General features: G+C 45.7%; 1 protein-coding gene across 1 annotated transcript in view; it reads left to right on the top strand.

The window, feature by feature from the left end:
* The window catches only part of LOC138473462 (deleted in malignant brain tumors 1 protein-like), a 104,792-nt gene that overhangs the window by 20,097 nt on the left and 65,094 nt on the right, over positions 1-19,601 (top strand). Inside the window, exons 4-6 of the mRNA XM_069612110.1 lie at positions 249-266; positions 1,614-1,931; positions 15,140-15,175. Coding sequence (XP_069468211.1) covers positions 249-266; positions 1,614-1,931; positions 15,140-15,175 — 372 coding nt within the window. The remainder of the gene's footprint in view (positions 1-248; positions 267-1,613; positions 1,932-15,139; positions 15,176-19,601) is intronic.

Raw genomic sequence — 19,601 nt, forward strand, 5'->3', positions numbered from 1 at the left:
GTCACTAAGGATCCAAGGAATTCAGTGCCAGAGAAGGGTGGCAAGATTTTAGAAAATCTGGTAAATGTCCGAATGAAGAGGCTTGGGACTGGGGAGGTTTTGGGATCTGTGCAGAAGAGCCGAGATAAGAAATAAGGAATACATTGTGGCATAGCTGATATTTTCTCTTGTCTTGCAAAAGTACATTTACTCATCGTGACTGTCTTTACTTCTCTGCTTTTCAATTTCTCTCCATCCATGGACAAAAGCCCCTACAGGTGGAACAGGTGAGGCACACATTATTATTAGTTATTAATACTTTATTTCCCAAGAGCATGGTGTCTGTTTGTTAAAATGTATTTGATAATTTAAGATGGTATTGTTATATTATGTTGGATCTTGTTGCTTGAGAACAAACATGTAGGGGTCACATTGCCAGAAGCAGAGCCGATGGTTCAGGAAGAGTAACAAAGGGGCGGGACTCTTTCAAATTCTCATTCAATAAGTCCTGATTTGGCCAAGAAGGTGATGAGTAAAACCATGGTCAATGCCTTAATTATTTCTTCCCAAATGAAGAGACCTATTTAGGTTTCATAAAGAGTATAAGTCCAACCTGAACTGTGCTTTCCCTCCAATAACTTGGTTACGCTTGAGAGGCTATAGATTCACATCACGTTTGTGTGCTTTCAGCGGATGGCAGCACTCGCTTGTGGTACGGATTGAGGGTTCCCATAAGCGTTTTTCCACATCCCTACTATAAAGCCATTGAGCTCCAGAGTGTCCCAATAGGAACACATGTCTGTTTTCAAAACTGAGTCATTGGGGAAAGAAAGCAAAAGAAAGCAAAACATCATGGTGCCAAATTCTCAAGAGCCGTAAAGTGGGGTGTGTTGAAGTGCCCACCAGGTCATCCAGCAATGTATCTCACTGGCTATTATCAGGTGATGTAGACCAGAGAAAAGACATTGAACCAATGAGAGAGGGAGTCCTGGTGGAGCTGTAGTGACAGTGTATGGTGGGGAGGATCTGCGATAAGGCAGACCTCTGGGGTGTCCACCTTCAGCCCTTGTGGGTGGGAACAAGGAGGAGGCCACATGAAGAGGAAATATATAAGTGAATTAAAAGTGGTTTCTTTGATTCCCACAGACTCCTTCAGATGATGTTCAGTGGTTCAATGGTCTATCGTTTTGAAGGCCACAGATGCATCAGCAGAGACTCTGGGTGCACACAGGGTTCCGTGGGATGCACAGGGTTCCGTGGGATGACATTTGATGACTTTGAGGCACGCAGGCCAGAGGATCTATGGGATTGAAATAAAGGGAACATTGTGAGGAGAAGGACTGCAATGCGAATGGTGTAAGGCATTTGGGACAAGATATAGAAGAGACTGAGAGGTTGTTGAGATCAGAGATGAGAGTGTCCAGCAAGACGGCACGGAGCAACACAGGTTCGATCCCCGGGTCCGCGCTTAGAAACCTCTGGGTATTAAGCACGTTATAAATAACATTTCATATCATATCACCGGGTAGAGACTCCAGTAGGGGAGTGGTTCCAATGAAAGCTGTTACCTTTAGTGGAGGTCAGTCTGAGGATAAAGAGCTGAAAGATCCTTTTTTTCTCTCAATTTCTTACAGTATATTTCCCAGTACGTCTTGTAAACGGCTGGAATGGATGTGCAGGTCGCGTTGAGGTCTATTACAACTATGCATGGGGGACGGTGTGTGACGACCACTGGGACTTCGCTGATGCAGACGTGGTGTGCCGAGAGCTGGGCTGTGGCTCAGTTATTTCTGCACCTGGAAGTGCTTACTACGGACAAGGCAACGGGCCCATCCTCCTGGATGGTGTGCACTGCAGAGGGTACGAGAGCGCGCTGTGGCAGTGTCCGAACAGAGGGATGGGTGTTCATAGCTGCGGTCACCATGAGGATGCCAGTGTTATTTGCTCACAAGGTGAGTATGACGCCGCAATGAGGCACAACTTCCGTCACCCAGTATGAGATTCTCTATGTCTTGCAGTATTTGGTGAACGCATCAGTACCTGGTGATTGGGACTAGCGACAACAGCTTCATACCCTAGTCTTGTCTATTTTAAATTACTCTAAAACATTCTATATTCTGTGTGATGTACATGTTTTCCATGGACTCCAGATAAGAATTTAAGGTAATAGTATTTTGCTCTCGATGTTGGGACGTTGAAAGGAAGAAAGTAATTCTCATTCCCTATTCGTGCATTTTTAGGTAAGTAAAAAAATTGTATAGCCATTTATCATGTAATCCAAAAAACGTTTGTAGCTAAGGATTCCAGGAAATGAGAAGTAGCATTTGTATCATACATGCCGTCTTTGCATCAAGTAGGGCTATAGAGAAGGTCCTCCTTATAGAGGGGCTTGGTCATGACTTGGTCATGCAGACCAGGTTGCTTAGAGGGTCAGACACATACTTACCCGGACATCCTATTTTCTTTTGTTGGGAGTGTTGTGATGTGTGTCTATCCTGTCCTCCCACTGGCCTCCTGCATGAGTGTTGGGATGTTGCGTGAGGTGTGAATGACAGCTCAGGGGAATGTTGCTAGGTGACTGGGTGTGAGAGTTGCACGAATGACAGTTGGGGCCTGAGCTGGGATGCTTGTGGATGGCCGATGGGTGCACTCCCAATCCCTCTGTCCTGTCCTCTGTATTATACCCCTAAGAGTAATTGGATCCTGGAAATATGCTCGTAAAGCGTACCTGGCTACTTTAGTGTCTCCAGCTGGTCTGTACCCACCACCACCTCACGTCATTTACAACAGGGAGTAAAGTGGGCACAATTTTGTCATCAAATTTTGTCCTGTATTTTGGCATTCGGCATACCATGTGACAAATTCCGCCGGTGTGCAGCCCAAAATTATGTTTCTTGCAGCTAAAATTGCACACATTTTCAAAGTATGCCAAATGTTACAACTGCTCACATGGGGAACACACATTGTTGGGTTAAGCCAAATTGGCACACATTTCTGTGAAAGTTCCACAGAATTTAGCCGACTCGCTAGTTAAGGGGTATTGGCCTGATTGTGGGGAGTGACATAGTAAGGAACTCTACTTTCCTGGAGCCCTGGTTCTTCTTGTACAGTGATATTAACAATTACCGCTGTGGAATGAAAAGTCACCCCAGCTTCAGAAAAACGCTCTAGGCAGAACTTTTCAGAAAGGCCTTCCCCAGGTGTGGACTGGGAACCAAAAGAGGCCCTGAAAATAAAGTTTAAAAACATCTTTTTTATTGTATATTGGTTAAAAAAAAGTATTTGCAACCTTAACAATTCCTACAACATTCATAATACATATAACATTGATTTTAAAAGGATCCAAAAAAGAAAAACATGATAATACCACATCATACAACACAATAATATGCCAAAGAGCTTTAAATAACCTTACCTAAGTTCTAATCAAATCCATGTAGAGCTGATAATTAGCACAAAGATAACAAGTTAAAACGTATTAATTGTCAAGATCTGAGGTCCACTTGGATTAGAATACCTCCGTCCCCAAGTACCAGTCAGAGAAGAATATAGTCACTCGCTGACCGGTTATTGGGGCCACAGGTGGTAAGAATAGGAAACACCGGGTCCCGGATGGCTGCAAGGAAACATATTCAAGGTGTGAGGACAAGGCTGTATATTATGGAAAGACAAAAAGGCCCCTACCCGTGGGGGTGACCGGTTACCATTCTAAACCAACTGTTCCCCCTGAGGATGGTGAAGATGTGGAAAAGATGTGAAATACCACCATGATGTTGCAGATACAGCTAGTACTTGAACAAGATTTGACAAGGTGCTTGATACTTGTGTCCAAAAAATGCCAAGGCAGAAGGACAGAGAACAAAAACAATCCAGTGAGCAACTTCCAATATCACAGCAGTTCAGGTAGGCAGTCCAATCAGGTACCAGATCCGATGAGGGCAAATCCAAAGAATAGTCCAGAGCCAAAAACGAGGTCCAAGTCCAGTGATCAAAAGATAACGTGGTTTAGAACACAGAAGTCGCCAATCTCCGTCTGAACAGCTGAGAAGCACTGACTGAATGAATCATGCTCCTTATATTCAATGATTTCCTGATCACGTGACCATTGTTTCCTGGTCACATGATCGCCCTTTCTTATGGCTCAGTGTCACGTGACCGATGTGGATGACTGCTGCGTGAGTAACTGGTAACGCGTGAGGGGTCACATGAGCGGCTGGGAAATGGGAAGAACCTCATCGGGATCGAAACTGCCATTTTTGCCTCCAAATCCATCGAGGCCAAAAGCGCCACAAAAAGCAGGAGGCTGCAGGTCGCCGGGCATGACTGGCAGCAGAAGTTAAGTGAGGTCTGCGTGCAGGCGTGGGTACAGATGACAAATGCAATCTGCTCTGCTGCAGAACCGGACCTCCTGTGCGCAGCCTGGTTGGCACTTTAGGGAGCCGCATCGTGACAGAGTCCCCTCCCAAGGGATGATCCCTGTGAAAGCGATAGACAAGGAGTCGGGCATGGACCTCACTAGCAAGTTCCCAGGAACGCTCTTCTGGACCGTAACCCAACCAATCAACCAAGTAGTAAAGGCTTCCCCTACAGACTTGCGACCCCAGGATACCACTGACCTCATATTCTATAAAGGAACCCTTCAGCACAGGAGATGGAGGCAGTATCATCCTCATGGAAGCAGGACAGGGCTTGAGGAGGGAGGTATGGAACACAGGTACTAGGGAGGGAAACTCGGTAAGTCACAGGATTGATGACTTTCGTCACCCGATAAGACCAACATAGCGAGGCAGCAGTTTCCGGCAACCTGGTATAGGTAGGTGTCATGTGGAGAGTCAAACTCTAACCCCTACAGTGTAAATAGGAGCTACTGTATGTTTCTATTGGCTGCCTGTCGTATAGACTCTTGTGCTTCCCTTAAGTGTACTAGGGTTTGATTATGAACACGTTTCAGGTTTCTCATACATGTGGAGACTGCGGGTGATTGTGCGGGGGTAAGGTCCGGGAAGGGCAGGATGCAGGAGTGTTGACCATATAACGAGTAGAAGGGGGAATGACCTGTGGATGAATGTGGTGCGTTGTTGTAGGTGAATTCAGCTACGTGTAAGACCTGGTACGAAGAGTGCTGGTACTGTAACGAAAGACAACGTAGGTATTGTTCCATGGTTTGATTGACTCGTTCGGTCTGCCCATCTGTCTCAGGATGATATGATGAGGAGTAACGGGAATCTATGCCAAGTAGTTTTGTAAGGGATCACCTAAAACAGGAGGTGAACTGTGAATTCCGATCGAACACCACAATGGAAGGCAGACCAAAAAGACAAAAAACATGACGAAAAAACAAGTCAGCCAAGACAGGGGCTGTAGGAATACCGGAGCACGGAACAAATCGTGCCAACTTAGTAAAAGAATCAACCACCACCCATATACTGTCAAACCCCTTCACCCTGGGCAGATCAGTGACAAAATCCATAGTGATAGTGTGGCATGGTTTTGGTGGGAGCGGTAAAGGCTGCAACAATCCCTGAGGTCGGCTCTTTCTGTTCTTACATTGTGCACACACGGAACAAGAAGCCACGTAAGACACCGTGTCTCTATGCATGGTGGGCCACCAGCACCAACAGCAAAGGAGAGCCACTGTTCGGGTTTGGCTGGGATGCCCATTGATGATTGCATCATGGGACCATTCAAGAGCCAACGCCCGTGTGTCAGGTGTGGGCAGGTAGATCTTATCCTGAATGAATGGTAGACCGTCATGCATGATGATCTCCCAGTCCCATAGTTGGTCAGGGTGCGTGGCAGCCCACTGCCATATCAGGGACAATAAATCTGTGGAAGTTGTACATAAGCATATTACATGTTTACTCTCTAGCAGTGTTTCAGGAAAAACCGAAAGGGACACACCCCTGGGATACAGGAAAGAGCATCTGCTTTGCCATGTGCACTGCCCGGCGATGTTTAATGACAAAGTCATAAGCCGAAAAGAACAGGTGCCAGTGGACTTGTCTGCTGTTGCTGCACTTGAAGGTAGCCAGGTCCTGGAGGTTGTGGTGATCTGTATATACAACAACCTGATGCTTGGCCCTGAGTAAGTGATGCCTCCAGACCTAAAAGGCATCTTTCACCGCCAGGAGTTCTTTTTCGGTTACAGTGTAACGGTTTTCCGGCGAAGTGAATTTTCGTGAATGGAAGGCCACCGGATGTAATAAACCAGTGGACGGACAGGCTTGAGACAACGCGGCCCCTAAAGCATAAGATGACGCATCGGCTTCCAGAACATATGTGTCCCAACTGGAGAGAGTGTTGGAGATACTCCTTCAGGATCGCCTCCTCTGACGGGGAAAGGGAGTATATACGCCTCATGGTATTGCAGCCCCCGGGACTAAATCAATGGGGCAATCATATTGGCGATGTGGGGGGGGTGTTTTGCGGAGCCCTTGTCAAACACTTCCTTCATATTGTGGTACTTTGGTGGTATATTGGTAATGACCAGACCCACCACATGTTCGGGAGTGTCGGTCTCCATTTCTTGTGGCTCGTGTATCGACAATCAGGCTAGAGCCCCCAGGGCTGGGGCGGGTGTAGTCAATGCCTCTGGAGCCAAGAGACAATGTTCCTGGCAAAACAACGACTCAAAAGCAACAGACCCGTGGGCCCAATCGATAACAGGATGATGGGTAGGCAACCATGGAATACCAAGGATAAGGCTGTATTGGGGGGTGATCACGTGACCAGGAAACAATGGTCATGTGATCAGGAAATCATTGAATATAAGGAGCATGATTCATTCGGTCGCCCAGGACCTCATCGGGATCGAAGCCGCCATGGTCGCCTCCAAAGCCATCAAGGCCAAAAGCGCCACGACAAGCAGGAGGCTGCAGGTCACCGGGCAGGACTGGCAGCAGAAGGTAAGTGCGGTCTGCGTGCAGGCACAGGTACAGATGACAAATGTAACCCGCGCCGCCGCGCAACCGGACCTCCTGTGCGCAGCCCCGTCGGCACTTTAGGGAGTCGCATCGTGACATTAATCAAATATACCTTATCCCTTTCAAATGTTCAGATATTAAGATTGTTCTCAGATAAATTGGAATCCCTAATAAATCTAATAACAGCCAGCGCTATTGAAGCCGGTCAGCCATTCAAACACCTTACCCACAGTTTTTCAGTTTCCACGAACCCCAGGTTGTAACCATGAAACTAAAGTGCAAAATGGGTTTTGACAACAGTTTCGGGCAGTAAATAAGCATATGCTTCATTGTTTCAGGTTGCGTGGGGTCATTACAAAAACTACATTTGACGTCCACGCTCATCTTAATGTGGTCACCTCCATGCATCTAGACAGGATATCTCTGGTGCGCCACAAGTTCCTTCTAGAACGCATGAATTCCATCTAGGATTGGGGGCAAGGAAACATCTTCAAGTACAGTGCCCTTTAGCCTACACTCCTATGTTCATGTCTACAGTGATTTAATGACCTTCCCTGAGTAGCCCCTCAAATCCATCAGTCATACTGTTTTCTGCTAATATTGTGTTACAGAAATCACAAAATAAATTGATGACCCTCTCCAATCTCGTATGTACTAACACACCTAGATCTTCATGCAGGTAATTCCGGAGTGAGTTTATAAACTTGGCATATCATTGTAAAAATGTCCACTGTGCCCTAGCTCTCATTCAATTCAATCCAAGTTTGTATCGTATCGCAACAGTGGGAACCGCATTGGGAATACCCAGAGCCCTCTGCCGAATTATACTTTCCAATTTGTACAACAATTCCAACAACCAGGTCTGAAGCATTTCGATACCGTAAAGGATTATTTGAATTACTTTTCCCTGATTAAACTTAACTAGCTATGAGTGAAAATGTGCTTCTGATATATTTCATCTGTGTCACAAGGGTATCTGCATGGTGCTTTAAATAAGAGGGGACATGCGTGAGGAATTCCACCATCGGCACGGGGAGTGTGCGCTCGCCTGTTTTTATTTTATAAATGAAAATGAATGATAAGAGATCAGCCTTCGAAAATGTGCCGGGCCAATCCGCACACATTTTCTCTGCTCACTGCATAACAAACGCATAGTCACGTGTACCCCGGGAGGACACAGCCTACAGACGCCATCCTCCATGTCATGTTCATCTGGAATGTGACAGCCATGGGTACATCAAAAGCATCTCAGAGGGGGAAGGCAACACCTTCCTCTGGCCATGGCCAGCCTAATTAAAATATCAAAGTTCTCCATTGATCTACCTCCCTATTGTCTAATCTGCTTGTGCAGTGCATACTAATAAGGGTTAATTGGAACAGGCCTGTGACAGGCTTGTTCACAGAGTGGACAAAAGGAAGGCAGGGCTAACACCTCCTTGATATGCAATGTGTCAACTTGAAGCTAGTTCCCACCCCTCTGTATGAAGGACAGTAATTGGCATGTCTGGGTCCACTATTTACCGTAGGCAACCCCTGCAGAGAGGACCCCTTTCAGAGGGAAGAAGCATGTGATTTAAGGGAGACAGGAAGTCTGCTCTCATCACAAACTTCAAGGCAGACCTGCGCTTTTATCAAGAGTCACAGAGGACTCAGTTAACCAGAGAGACACTTTGATCTAGAGCAGACAGGAAGATGGGTGGGACTTAAGAGTACATATTGTCACCCCTTACCTTTTCTGTTGCAAAGCACTCTGGCCGCGACCTCACGCATAACAAGATTGTTGGTCGGCATCCAGGATTGGTTCATTAAGGTTGGCTTAGCCTGCACCATTCACAGCGGCCCATTTGGCTTTAAAGAACGATGGGCCCCTCACTTAGGAGATCATCCGATGACTTTGAAAGGAGTAAGAAGAAGGACTCATTTGGACCCTGGCTAAAGGTACAGTCTGTCTTTCAACTACCGCCAGTGAAGGAAGGCCAGGATTTCCAAGAGGGAAGCAAGATCCCTCTGCTAAACGTCTTGCAGGGAACATAGGGAGATACCAGACTCAGAGAACCCATCCAGCTGCACCAGAACCGGTACCCAGCCAGCACAAAGCGTGCCCTGCTAGGTTCTGCCAGTAAGCATCCTAGGTGGGAAGTGCCAGAGAGTCTATGAACAAAGGACAAGGCCATTGCCTGCAAACACTCTCCTTAGCTTTGGGCCATCCGCCTTAATGGACGGCAGGAGCCCTGCGAAGAAGCTAGGAGGAGGGCCACAACAAACGTCAACCAGTGTCCATCTTTTAAGGATATTTTAGAGGCAGACGAGTCCTCGAACCGCGACCGGCTGCACCACTGACTGTTGTCACGCTGCAGTCACTAAAGCCATCTGAGACGCCTCGAGCATTATTCTAGATCTGCAAACCGGCACAGAGATGATTCATGACCCCGAGACGCCGTGCAAGCAAGCTTGTAGCCATCCGTCCAGCCTTGCTTGCCGAACTTCCTGCTGTCTGATACCCGCAGCTGTCTCCTGTCTTGAACTCTGTCACAGGGGCTGCAAAGCATCCTGGAACCGACTCGACACTGTCGAGCATCAAGATCATCTCAAGCACCAGGTACATTGTGGTTCTGGACCCCTGGTCCTACTCTGAAGGCCCCTGGTGACATTTACGACCCCTTGCTCCCTTGGTGCTGAAACCAAATAACTTTGAACAGTTAAGACTGATTGCTTTACCGACTACTCTCCTGTCAGTATCCAGAGTGCATCCCTTTCCTTCGTGAAACTGTCTGTCCTCTGTTTTCCTTTACAGGGTGGGTTGTATTTTGTAGTGCGCTGAACTGTCTGTGGTAATAATAATAAAGTAGATATTGTTATACAACCTTGACTGGACAGTCCCTTTTATCATTGGATAATAATTGCATTTTCGCTGTGTTGCAACTAACCAACGATCTACAACCTTGCATAGATAAGCCTGCTGTTCCGTCCACATTACCAAAAATTGGGCAAGGAGATTTATAATTTACTTGTTTTTCTAATCTGTTCGGATCCCTTCTGGTGTACTAGAGGTGTGGTGCTGATTGATGGTTTAGAAACCGATAGTCATCCCTAGACCACTGGTGCCCCGGAAGTTGATTTGTCACAATGTGGGACTTCCTCGGTTTACAAGTTATAAGAAAGCCTAAATAGACAAACTTTTTTAAAAAAAAGTTATTGTTTTCCTTTTTTAGCACACAGCATACAAACACTTAACACAAACTAAAATGATTCCTCCCCACCCCCCCGGTTTACCTTTAGCACTAACCCATGACTTATATTCGCCTACATCGCTGAAACCAACAGTCACTGCCCACTTTCCTATCAAAGGCTGTCAGCAGCACCATTCGCAACTATGGGGTATTGGCCTCCTAGGTGGTCTTGCACCACGGCGATCCATGCTGACACCCCTTCGGCTGCTGTCGAACAATCTTAGTGCTCGGCACCCCTCCATCCCTCCGTCTCAGCCTGCACCCATTTCCTCAGGCCCCACCACCAATCTTCTATATTGGGTCCCCTTGGCATTTTCCATGCCATTGCTATTCGCCGTTTGACCAGTATATATGCCAAATCCTTCATTTTATGAACGTGCCTCGCTCCCTTTGGGCGTGGGAAACGACCCAACAAACACAACCCCGGGGAGAGAACATATAGCGTCAGCCCTCCCTTGTACATTCTGGCTGCCACTTCACCCCAATACCTATGCACCGTGGGGCACTCCCAAAACATATGTAGCATAACCGCCTCCCCGGAATTACACAGCGGGCAGAGTGTGGTGCCTGCTCCCGGAAAATGAGAGATCTTCAAGGGAGTCAAATAGGCTCTATGTGTGACAAACAGCTGAATCAATTGCAATCTAGCATTCCGGACACTCTCTTGTGATATCCCAAGACATCCTTCCATTGTGCATCAGAGAAGGGGGCTCGCAAGTCCTCCTCCCATTTGCGTCTAGCTACTAATGGGGTGGGGGGGCCACCCGTAAGCAGTAACTCATATATCCTAGATATTGTGTGTCCACCCTCCGAAATGTCTTACAAGGTATCCACTATCGCATGCTTTTGCATAGACTCGTTCCATGTGGGCCAGCATCCTATTAGCTCCTTCTTAATTGTACAGTATAGTAGGTATTGGCCCCCGGGTACCCCAGTGATATCAACTAATTCGCCAAATGGTATGAAAGTAGTGTCCCGTATTAAGTCCTCAATTGTGACGATCCCACCGGGTTCCCAAATGGCTTGTGTCCCCAGCTGCGCTTGTGTAGAAGTTGATACCACCGACACCAGAGGGATATGAGCAGAGATCGGTCTGCTAGCCCTATCTGTTTGAGTGGCCAATAAGACACTCGCACCCCCAAAGACACAGCTAGATAATACAACTCAAAATGTGGAACCCTGATTCCACCTTCGTCATGAGGTCTATGCAGGTAGCACAATGCTATCCTGGACCTAGCCTCCTGCCACAGGAAACCCACACATAATGTGTCTAGTATCCTAAAGAAGGACTTAGGTTTGTATGAGGAACATTTACAAAAAAGTGTAACAGCCGAGGCAAGACCACCATTTTCAACAAAGCCACTCTGCCTATTACCGACAAGTGCAACCTCTTCCAAAACCTCATGGAATTTTTAATTCCCTCCAGGGTACGCCCAGTGTTGTTTTCATGTTCTCTCTCAGGGTCATGGTATATGTTAACTCCCAGGTATCTAAACTTATCCACCGTCCATTGCAGCGCAAAACCGTGAGTGTGTGCTCGCTCCTTCCTGCCAAACCAGCCAGTGGGAACAGGGAGGACTTGTCTATACTGATCTTTATCCCAGACAGCTCCTCAAACAGTGACAGAGCTTTCAATAATCAGTTCCAGATTGTCCTCTGGGTTCTGGATGCACAGTAAGATGTCATCAGCGTACAGTGATATTAGGTGGCTAACGCCATCTATAACAATGCCCGCCTCAAGATACTCAGATCTCAAGAATTGAGTTATCGGTTCCATGGCCAGGATGTACAGCAGTGGGCACCCCTGTCTGGTACCTTTTTCAAGCTCCCAAGGATCCGAAAAGTCTCTGCCAGTTTTCACTCTACCGACTGGGTAGATGTAAATCAGTCGCACCCATCTCAAGCACGTCTGCCCAAAGCCCAACCTGCTCATTACCGCATAGAGCCACTCCCAGCTCACCAAGTCAAACACCTTGATCGCGTCTAGCGTTGCTATAGTGCACAGGGTTACGCAGGAAGCCATATGATCAATGACATGGTGTAACCTACGCAGATTCCAGGACATGCTCCTACCTGGCACATAGCCAGTCTGATCTGGATGGCTAATTGTGTGGATCACTCGCTTCAGGCGATTCGCTAAGATAGCCATCAGGACCTTGCTATCCTGATTGAGCATGGACAAGGGTCTGTACGAGTCGCATCTCACGGGTGATTTTTGTGGTTTGAGGAGAGGGGTTAGAATCAATTCCCTCAGGCTGAGGGGTAGGACCCCCTCTTAAAAGGAGTCTTGAAAGGCGCGCATGAGCTAGGGGAAAGCTTGTCTATTTACTCTTTATAGAACTCCCCAGGCAGGCCATCCGAGCATGGGGTCTTGCCTGTAGGCAATGCCCTAATCGCGCATCTTATTTCTTCTAATGTTATGGGCTCTTCCAAACTCTGGATCTCCTCTTGAGTTAAGCGAGGCAGGTCTATCCCATCTAGCACCTCCTTTATGTGTGCCTGTGATACCTGTGGCCCCTCGTGATAGAGGGTAAGGTGAAATTCTTCAAATGCTGCGTTGGTTCCGACCTGCGTCTGGCATAAAGTCTCATTCTGTGTTTATATCACATGAATAGGGCTCCTCGCCTCCTCTCTTTTGTACAACCAGGCCAGCAACCTGCCTGGCTTATCCCCTTCCTTATGTTATCTCTCAATATACTCTGCGTAATTATGTTTCCCCAATCTTTCCCAACACTCCAAACACTTATTTCTAAGCCTCACTGTATCCACCTCCTCACCCTTCTGACTTTCACGGGGCTGCTCCACCTGCCGTAGTTGGCCCTCCATTTCAGTTAACTCTCTTCCCACCCTGATTTGGACACTATTTGATTCTGCTATGGCAGCGCCCTTGATGACGACCTTAAGAGCTTCCCATAGAGTATCTATAAATCACATATTTGTTTATTTATTGGCCCAGAGTGGATCCACAATGACACCAGCCTTGGCTACATCCTTCAGGATGAGTCGTCTCCCTAAGCATTTGCCATTCTTGTTAAGACCTTTGTAATCCTCCAGTTGCTTGCTCTTTGGTGGCAAGTGTCTTCGGACAATACTGCTGCATTTTTTCCTGCCTCTGAAATATCTTGGAAATAACATGCTTCTTTAATAAACATATAATAATTGTTAGAGAATAAGGGTGGGTATGAAATCAGATGGTGCATGCTTATATGTGGGGATTATATACAGCAAACGTTCACCAGTAGGGCACCTTGGCGCTATAGAAAAAGTTATGCATACATACCATAGTAGTCTAACACCCTCGGTTTTAAAGAGGTGGGGGTTGTTTGTTTTTTTGAAACGCCACGAGATTGGGTTCCTTTCGTATGGTTAAAAGGGAATGCTTTTCCAGGTTTTGAGGCTAGAACAGCAAAAGGGTGGCCAGGTCCTTCAAATGGCATGAGAATTGAGAGCGAGGAGCCAGAGTGGGGTAGTGTTGGTCTATATTTTCCTGCAGAAACCAGTTCTTCCTCAGATACAGCAATGTGTGAAGTAAGTGCATGGACTTAGAAAATGAGTCTCTGTTTAACTAGGAGCCAATGCAAAGAGGCCAGACCAGGTGATATGATTACATCTGCAACCTCTCAACTGGTCTTATGCAGCGACATGTTGAGTTCTATGCAGCCAAAGCAGTAGCTTAACCGATGTACAAATATATCCTGTTAGCAAAGTCCAGCAGTGCTAAAGCAAAGGTCGTGGGCCTCTGTCATTTGCTGAGGGAAGGACAGTGGAGGCGTTATGTGTTTTGAGTCTTATTAGGTGAAAGAAGCCGTTTTTGAAAACTGCAGTTACTTGTTGGGCCATTGTAAAATCAGGGCACCAATAATCCCTAGATTTCTAACTATAGGGGCCGGCATAGGAGAAGGGGCAAAGTTGTCATGCCAAAAGAAGCCACTCCAGGGTTCGGCCGCAGCTTTAACATTCCACACCTCTGTTTTGGGTCTTAAGAGAATTTGGATCCACCCGCCTTTTTCTCAAGAATAAACAGTCCTTCAGAGTGTCCCAGGTGAGCTCTCAATTCCCTGATGGTCTGACCAAAATCTGGATACTATCTGGATATTTCGAAAATAGAAGGCCCATCTGACCAGTGGCGGGGCATATAGGCTAAAGAGGAGAGGTGACGAGGCAGACCCCTGGGGAACCCAAAACATCAAAGGCTTTAAATCTGAAACAATTGCAATGAAGAAATGTCTCTAATTGCAGGCGCCTCTTATAGAACAAACAATAAGTTATGAGACAGTAGTTGTTTTGTGTTCAACTGTGTGTATTATACATTTGAGTTCAAATCACTTTGTTCATAGTACGGGTGTCTTAGAAGTTCAGTGATGTCTTGAATAAAAAATCAAAGTGCTTTTAGCATCTTAAGCAACAAATCAAAAGAAACTTGCCAAAAACATCAAAAGAAATCTGAAGCAAATGCACCCAGATGGGTTTATAGTGATAATATCGAAATACATAATGTCGAAAGTCTAAAACATAATGTCGAAAAAAAAAAAAATCGAATGTCTTTTTTTCTTTCTTTTTTGTTCGAAATGGGGGGTTCCCCCCGAACCACCCTTTTAAAAAAAAAAAAATTGTTTTAACCTTTTTTTTTTTACTTGCGGACCCCAACAAATACATGTAAATAAAAAAATAAAGCAATCGAAAAAAAAAATTCAACATCATTTTTTTGACATTTTTGTAAGTCGACATTATGTTTTCGACATTATAACTGCACACCCTTTGTGATTGCAGCGGAGTTTGAATGATGTACTGATCGGCGGTTGGTATCAAAGGCTGTGGAGTGGTCTAATAGTTGTAGGCCCGTGCACCTCCTCCCTCCAGCTACCCACTAAGTTGATCCATCTCTTGCTAACCTCTTCTTTTCCACGTTCGCCTTTTACTCCCATGTGATCGACGACAACTCTTAGTGATCTTGTGTTTCAGGAAATGCTGTTGCTTTTGATTTAACTGGGTCTTTTCTCATTACAGGTCTCCCTAATGATACGACAACACCATCACCACCTGGTAAATACTTGTTGTTTTACTTGCGTCTATTTATTGGGGCAGTAGATCACTTTCAATAGACCGTGTGGAGGCAAGTTACAGAAGGCGCACCTATACACAGCGCACTGTTCAGCGGAGACACTTGATGTTTCCGTTATATTTTTTGCAATGGGAAATGTGATCACGCTGTTTTCATGTAGGAATGCAAAAGTATTGCTAAATCATAATGCATTTGGTGGTAGGAGACGGTGTGCGATGGACAATGTATCAAAATGAAAATGACAGTGCATGCAAATTGAAAAGAACTTTTGTACCAATATAGCAAAAGAGTGGTCTCAGAGGGTATTTTCGATCCCCATCTGTGACCACCCACTGTGTTCTGCCTGAGTTTGCACCTGTCAGCGGCTTGTACATCATTTGCCGGCACTTGAGAATTCATCATCTGGTCTGCTAATGGAGAGAGTGGATCAGCTAGTGTAGAGGGGTGGCAACACTTTAAGAGTAAAGGTGGAGGGAGTCTTTCAAACAAGTGACAAAAGAGCACAGATTCCTGTACTCAGCTTTTCTAAATGTATTATAACGCTCTGTCAAAAGTGGTGATGGTCAGAGAGGGACTACGTTGAATGGAAGGACACAGACATATGACTGAAACCTCATAGAGATTCATGAAATAATTTAGAATAAGAAAGAGTGAAATCTATAACCAAAAATGCATCTAGTGGGCGTAATGATTGGAGGTATATTGACAGTGAATTTCAGATCTATACTCAACTTAAAAGACCAGAAAAAGGGACAGAGTATTCAGAAACCTATGGATAGAAAAATCAATTTCTGGTGTCTCAAGCACACTTGCAAATTGGGCATTAAATCTGCCCACCTCACTGCCCCAACCATGAAATAGAAGTCAGATGTTGACAAATATATAAGAGGACAAAACTCCCTGCATTGCGGTAGCATGGATAGCCCCTCGAATCAAGGCCAGAACATTCCATGTGTCCTGATTGGCCTGAATGTGTGATGGTCCATCCTATCAGGTGGGCAGAATGATGTAACCACTCTGATTGGCTCAAATGAAGGGCATAACACCCAATTACTCCACAACTTGGTCTTCCACAACACAAAGTCAAATTTGAAGTGGAATTCTTATAAATTCCTCGCTGCAGGCAGAGCAAAATGTGTGCAAAATTCAATCTATTCTGCTCTGACTGTAAAAATGTTACCCACCTCTACTGAAGAGAATGTATATGGACAGATAGATGAGAAAGAGGAGACATTGGTATATTCTTTTATTAGGACAACATGACTAAATACCAAAGAGATAGAGCTCATGACTGACTGATGAAAAATACTAAACATTGGACAAGTAAGGCCAGACCAAACATTCACCAACTTCAGGTCCATGCTGGTGGCAACCATTTCCCAATTGCACAAAGATGTCCCACAATGTATGACAGAAAGTGTAAGAATTAGAACTTTAGACAATCTCGAGAACAAATATAGATGTTCATGGATGTTCTTCAAACTCTGTTCAGAGTTGTAACGTAGTCAACAATTTTCCTAGCATTGTATAGTCCTATTTAGGTTTCATAAAGAGTATAAGTCCAGCCTGAACTGTGCTTTCCCTCCAATAACTTGGTTACGCTTGAGAGGCTATAGATTCACATCACGTTTGTGTGCTTTCAGCGGATGGTAGCACTCGCTTGTGGTACGGATTGAGGGTTCCCATAAGCGTTTTTCCATATTCCTTCTATAAAGTCATTAAGCTCCAGTGTGTCACAATAGGAACACATGTCTGTTTCCAAAACCGAGTCCTTGGGGAAAGAAACCAAAACATCCTAGAGTTGAATTCACAAGAGCCGTAAAGTGGGGTGTGTTGAAGTGCCCACCAGTTCATCCAGCAATGTATCTCACTGGCTATTATCAGGTGATGTAGACCAGAGAAAAGACATAGAACCAGTGAGAGAGGGAGTCCTGATGGGGCTGTAGTGACAGTGTGTGTTGGGGAGGCTGCGCCATGCAGCTATGGCAAAAAAGGCAGCAGGCGCTCCTCTCCAGAAAGAACGTGGCATGATAACCTGTTCTGGGGAGTTTGCAGCACACGCTGTTTGCTCACTGTACCTTTCACAGATGGGAAATAACCATTTGAATATCAGTCTTTGCCCCACCCACTTAGGCAGTCCAGCACAGAAATGCTATGGCAATTCCTCTCTGAACAAGAGTACCAAAAGCAACCCCATACACGTGTTTCAGCTTTGTTGAGCCTTATCAGTGAGGTGAAGCTTTGTCTCTCTGAGCACAGTGAGCAGGGAGTCCACGCAGTGAGGATAATATGAGCAGCAGTGAGGAAAAGATGAGCAGCAGTAAGGATAATATGAGCAGCAGTGAGGATAAGATGAGCAGCAGTGAGGATACGATGAGCAGCAGTGAGGATAAGATGAGCAGCAGTGGGGGATAATATGAGCAGCAGTGAGGATAAGATGAGCAGCAGTGAGGATACGATGTGCAGCAGTGGGGGATAAGATGAGCAGCAGTGAGGACAAGATGAGCAGCAGTAAGGATAATATGAGCAGCAGTGAGGATAAGATGAGCAGCAGTAAGGATAATATGAGCAGCAGTGAGGATAAGATGAGCAGCAGTGAGGATAATATGAGCAGCAGTGAGGAAAAGATGAGCAGCAGTGAGGAAAAGATGAGCAGCAGTAAGGATACGATGAGCAGCAGTGGGGGATAAGATGAGCAGCAGTGAGGACAAGATGAGCAGCAGTGAGGATAAGATGAGCAGCAGTGGGGGATAAGATGAGCAGCAGTGAGGACAAGATGAGCAGCAGTGGGGGATAAGATGAGCAGCAGTGAGGATAATATGAGCAGCAGTGAGGATAAGATGAGCAGCAGTGAGGATAAGATGAGCAGCAGTGAGGATAAGATGAGCAGCAGTCCCAGTAGGCACAAGAACGGGATACCGCATAGATGTATCAAGAGCAAGAATTGGGAGATGGGCCGCACATACTGGGGCCGTGCAGAGCTGCCGGAGGGAGGGTGAGCGAGAGAGCTGATTGGGAGTCTGGGAAGAAGCAGTGAACAGAACCAAAGTAAAAGAAAGGTTCTCAGACACAAAGGTGTTTAAAGAAGGACAAAGAAGGCGAAGGCTCTGTGGTGGAATGAAGGCGTTCAAGGCACAACACATGGCACCTAGTTAGAACGTGAAGCACTGCGTGCTTTGCATCCCAGAGCTAAGTAGGAATGTGGTTAAGAGAAGAAATGCTCAATGATGGAACTTAAAGGCAAAGTTCTCAGAGACACTGCAGTGTTGACTGAAGGGAAAACACATGGCATGCTTGGAGTTAGGGCAAAGTTCCCAGCTCCAAGCAGGAAAGTGACTGAAAGGAGAAACAATTAATGCTTGAACTTAAAGACATTGAAGAAGTGGGAACTTGAAATCAAAAACCTAAAGTTCCAGAGCCATTGCAGAAGTGACAGAACGGAGATACAGTGCACGTAGGCACTTGAAGTCAAGGTTCCAACGTTCTGCAGCCATTGCAGACATGACAGAAAGGAGAAACAGTGCACACAGGAACTTGAAGTAAAACATCTAAAGTTCTGCAGTCATTGCAGACGTGACAAAAAGTAGAAGCAGTGCACATGGGAACTTGAAGTCAAAGTTCCAAAGTTCTGCAGCCATTGCAGATGTGGCAGAAAGGAGAAGCAGTGCACATGGGAAGTTGAAGTCAAACTTCCAAAGTTCAGAGCCATTGCAGAAGTGACTACAAGGAGAAACGGTGCACGTAGGCAATTGAAGTCAAAGTTCTGCAGCTATTGCAGACATGACAGAAAGGACAAACAGTGCATGTGGGAACTTGAAGTAAAACATCTAAAGTTCTGCAGTCATTGCAGATGTGACAGAAAGGAATAGAAGTGCATGTGGGAACTTGAAGTCAAAGTTCCAGAGCCATTGCAGAAGTGACAGAACGGAGACACAGTGCACGGAGGCAATTGAAGTCAAAGTTCCAAAGTTCTGCAGCTATTGCAGACGTGGCAGAAAGAAGAAACAGTGCATGTGGGAACTTGAAGTAAAACATCTAAAGTTCTGCAGTCATTGCAGACATGACAGAAAGGAAAAGCAGAACATGTGGGAACCTTTAAGTGTTTTAAGTGAAAGTTTCAAAGGACACTTGAGAAAAGAATGAGAAAGAAGAGTCTGTGAATGTAATGTTCCAGACCAGCTTACAAATCATTTTAATAAATGTGTTGAGCGCTAACTGCGTCGTCTTGTGTCGTCCTTTTGAGCTGTCACCACGGGGATTCGGTAGTGCTTCGGAAGGGAGTCCATCAGTCTAATTTTAGACGCTAGCTATAATGAGAATATTCATGAAAGTAAATATTTATAAAATTAGATACATGCTTTACTAAGACCAGCACATACTTTATTGGACAGCCCTGGGGAAACTTAA

Source organism: Ambystoma mexicanum, chromosome 8 (genome assembly GCF_040938575.1).
Source record: "Ambystoma mexicanum isolate Mex_15411 chromosome 8, UKY_AmexF1_1, whole genome shotgun sequence".
In the NCBI taxonomy this organism is placed as follows: Eukaryota; Metazoa; Chordata; class Amphibia; order Caudata; family Ambystomatidae; genus Ambystoma; species Ambystoma mexicanum.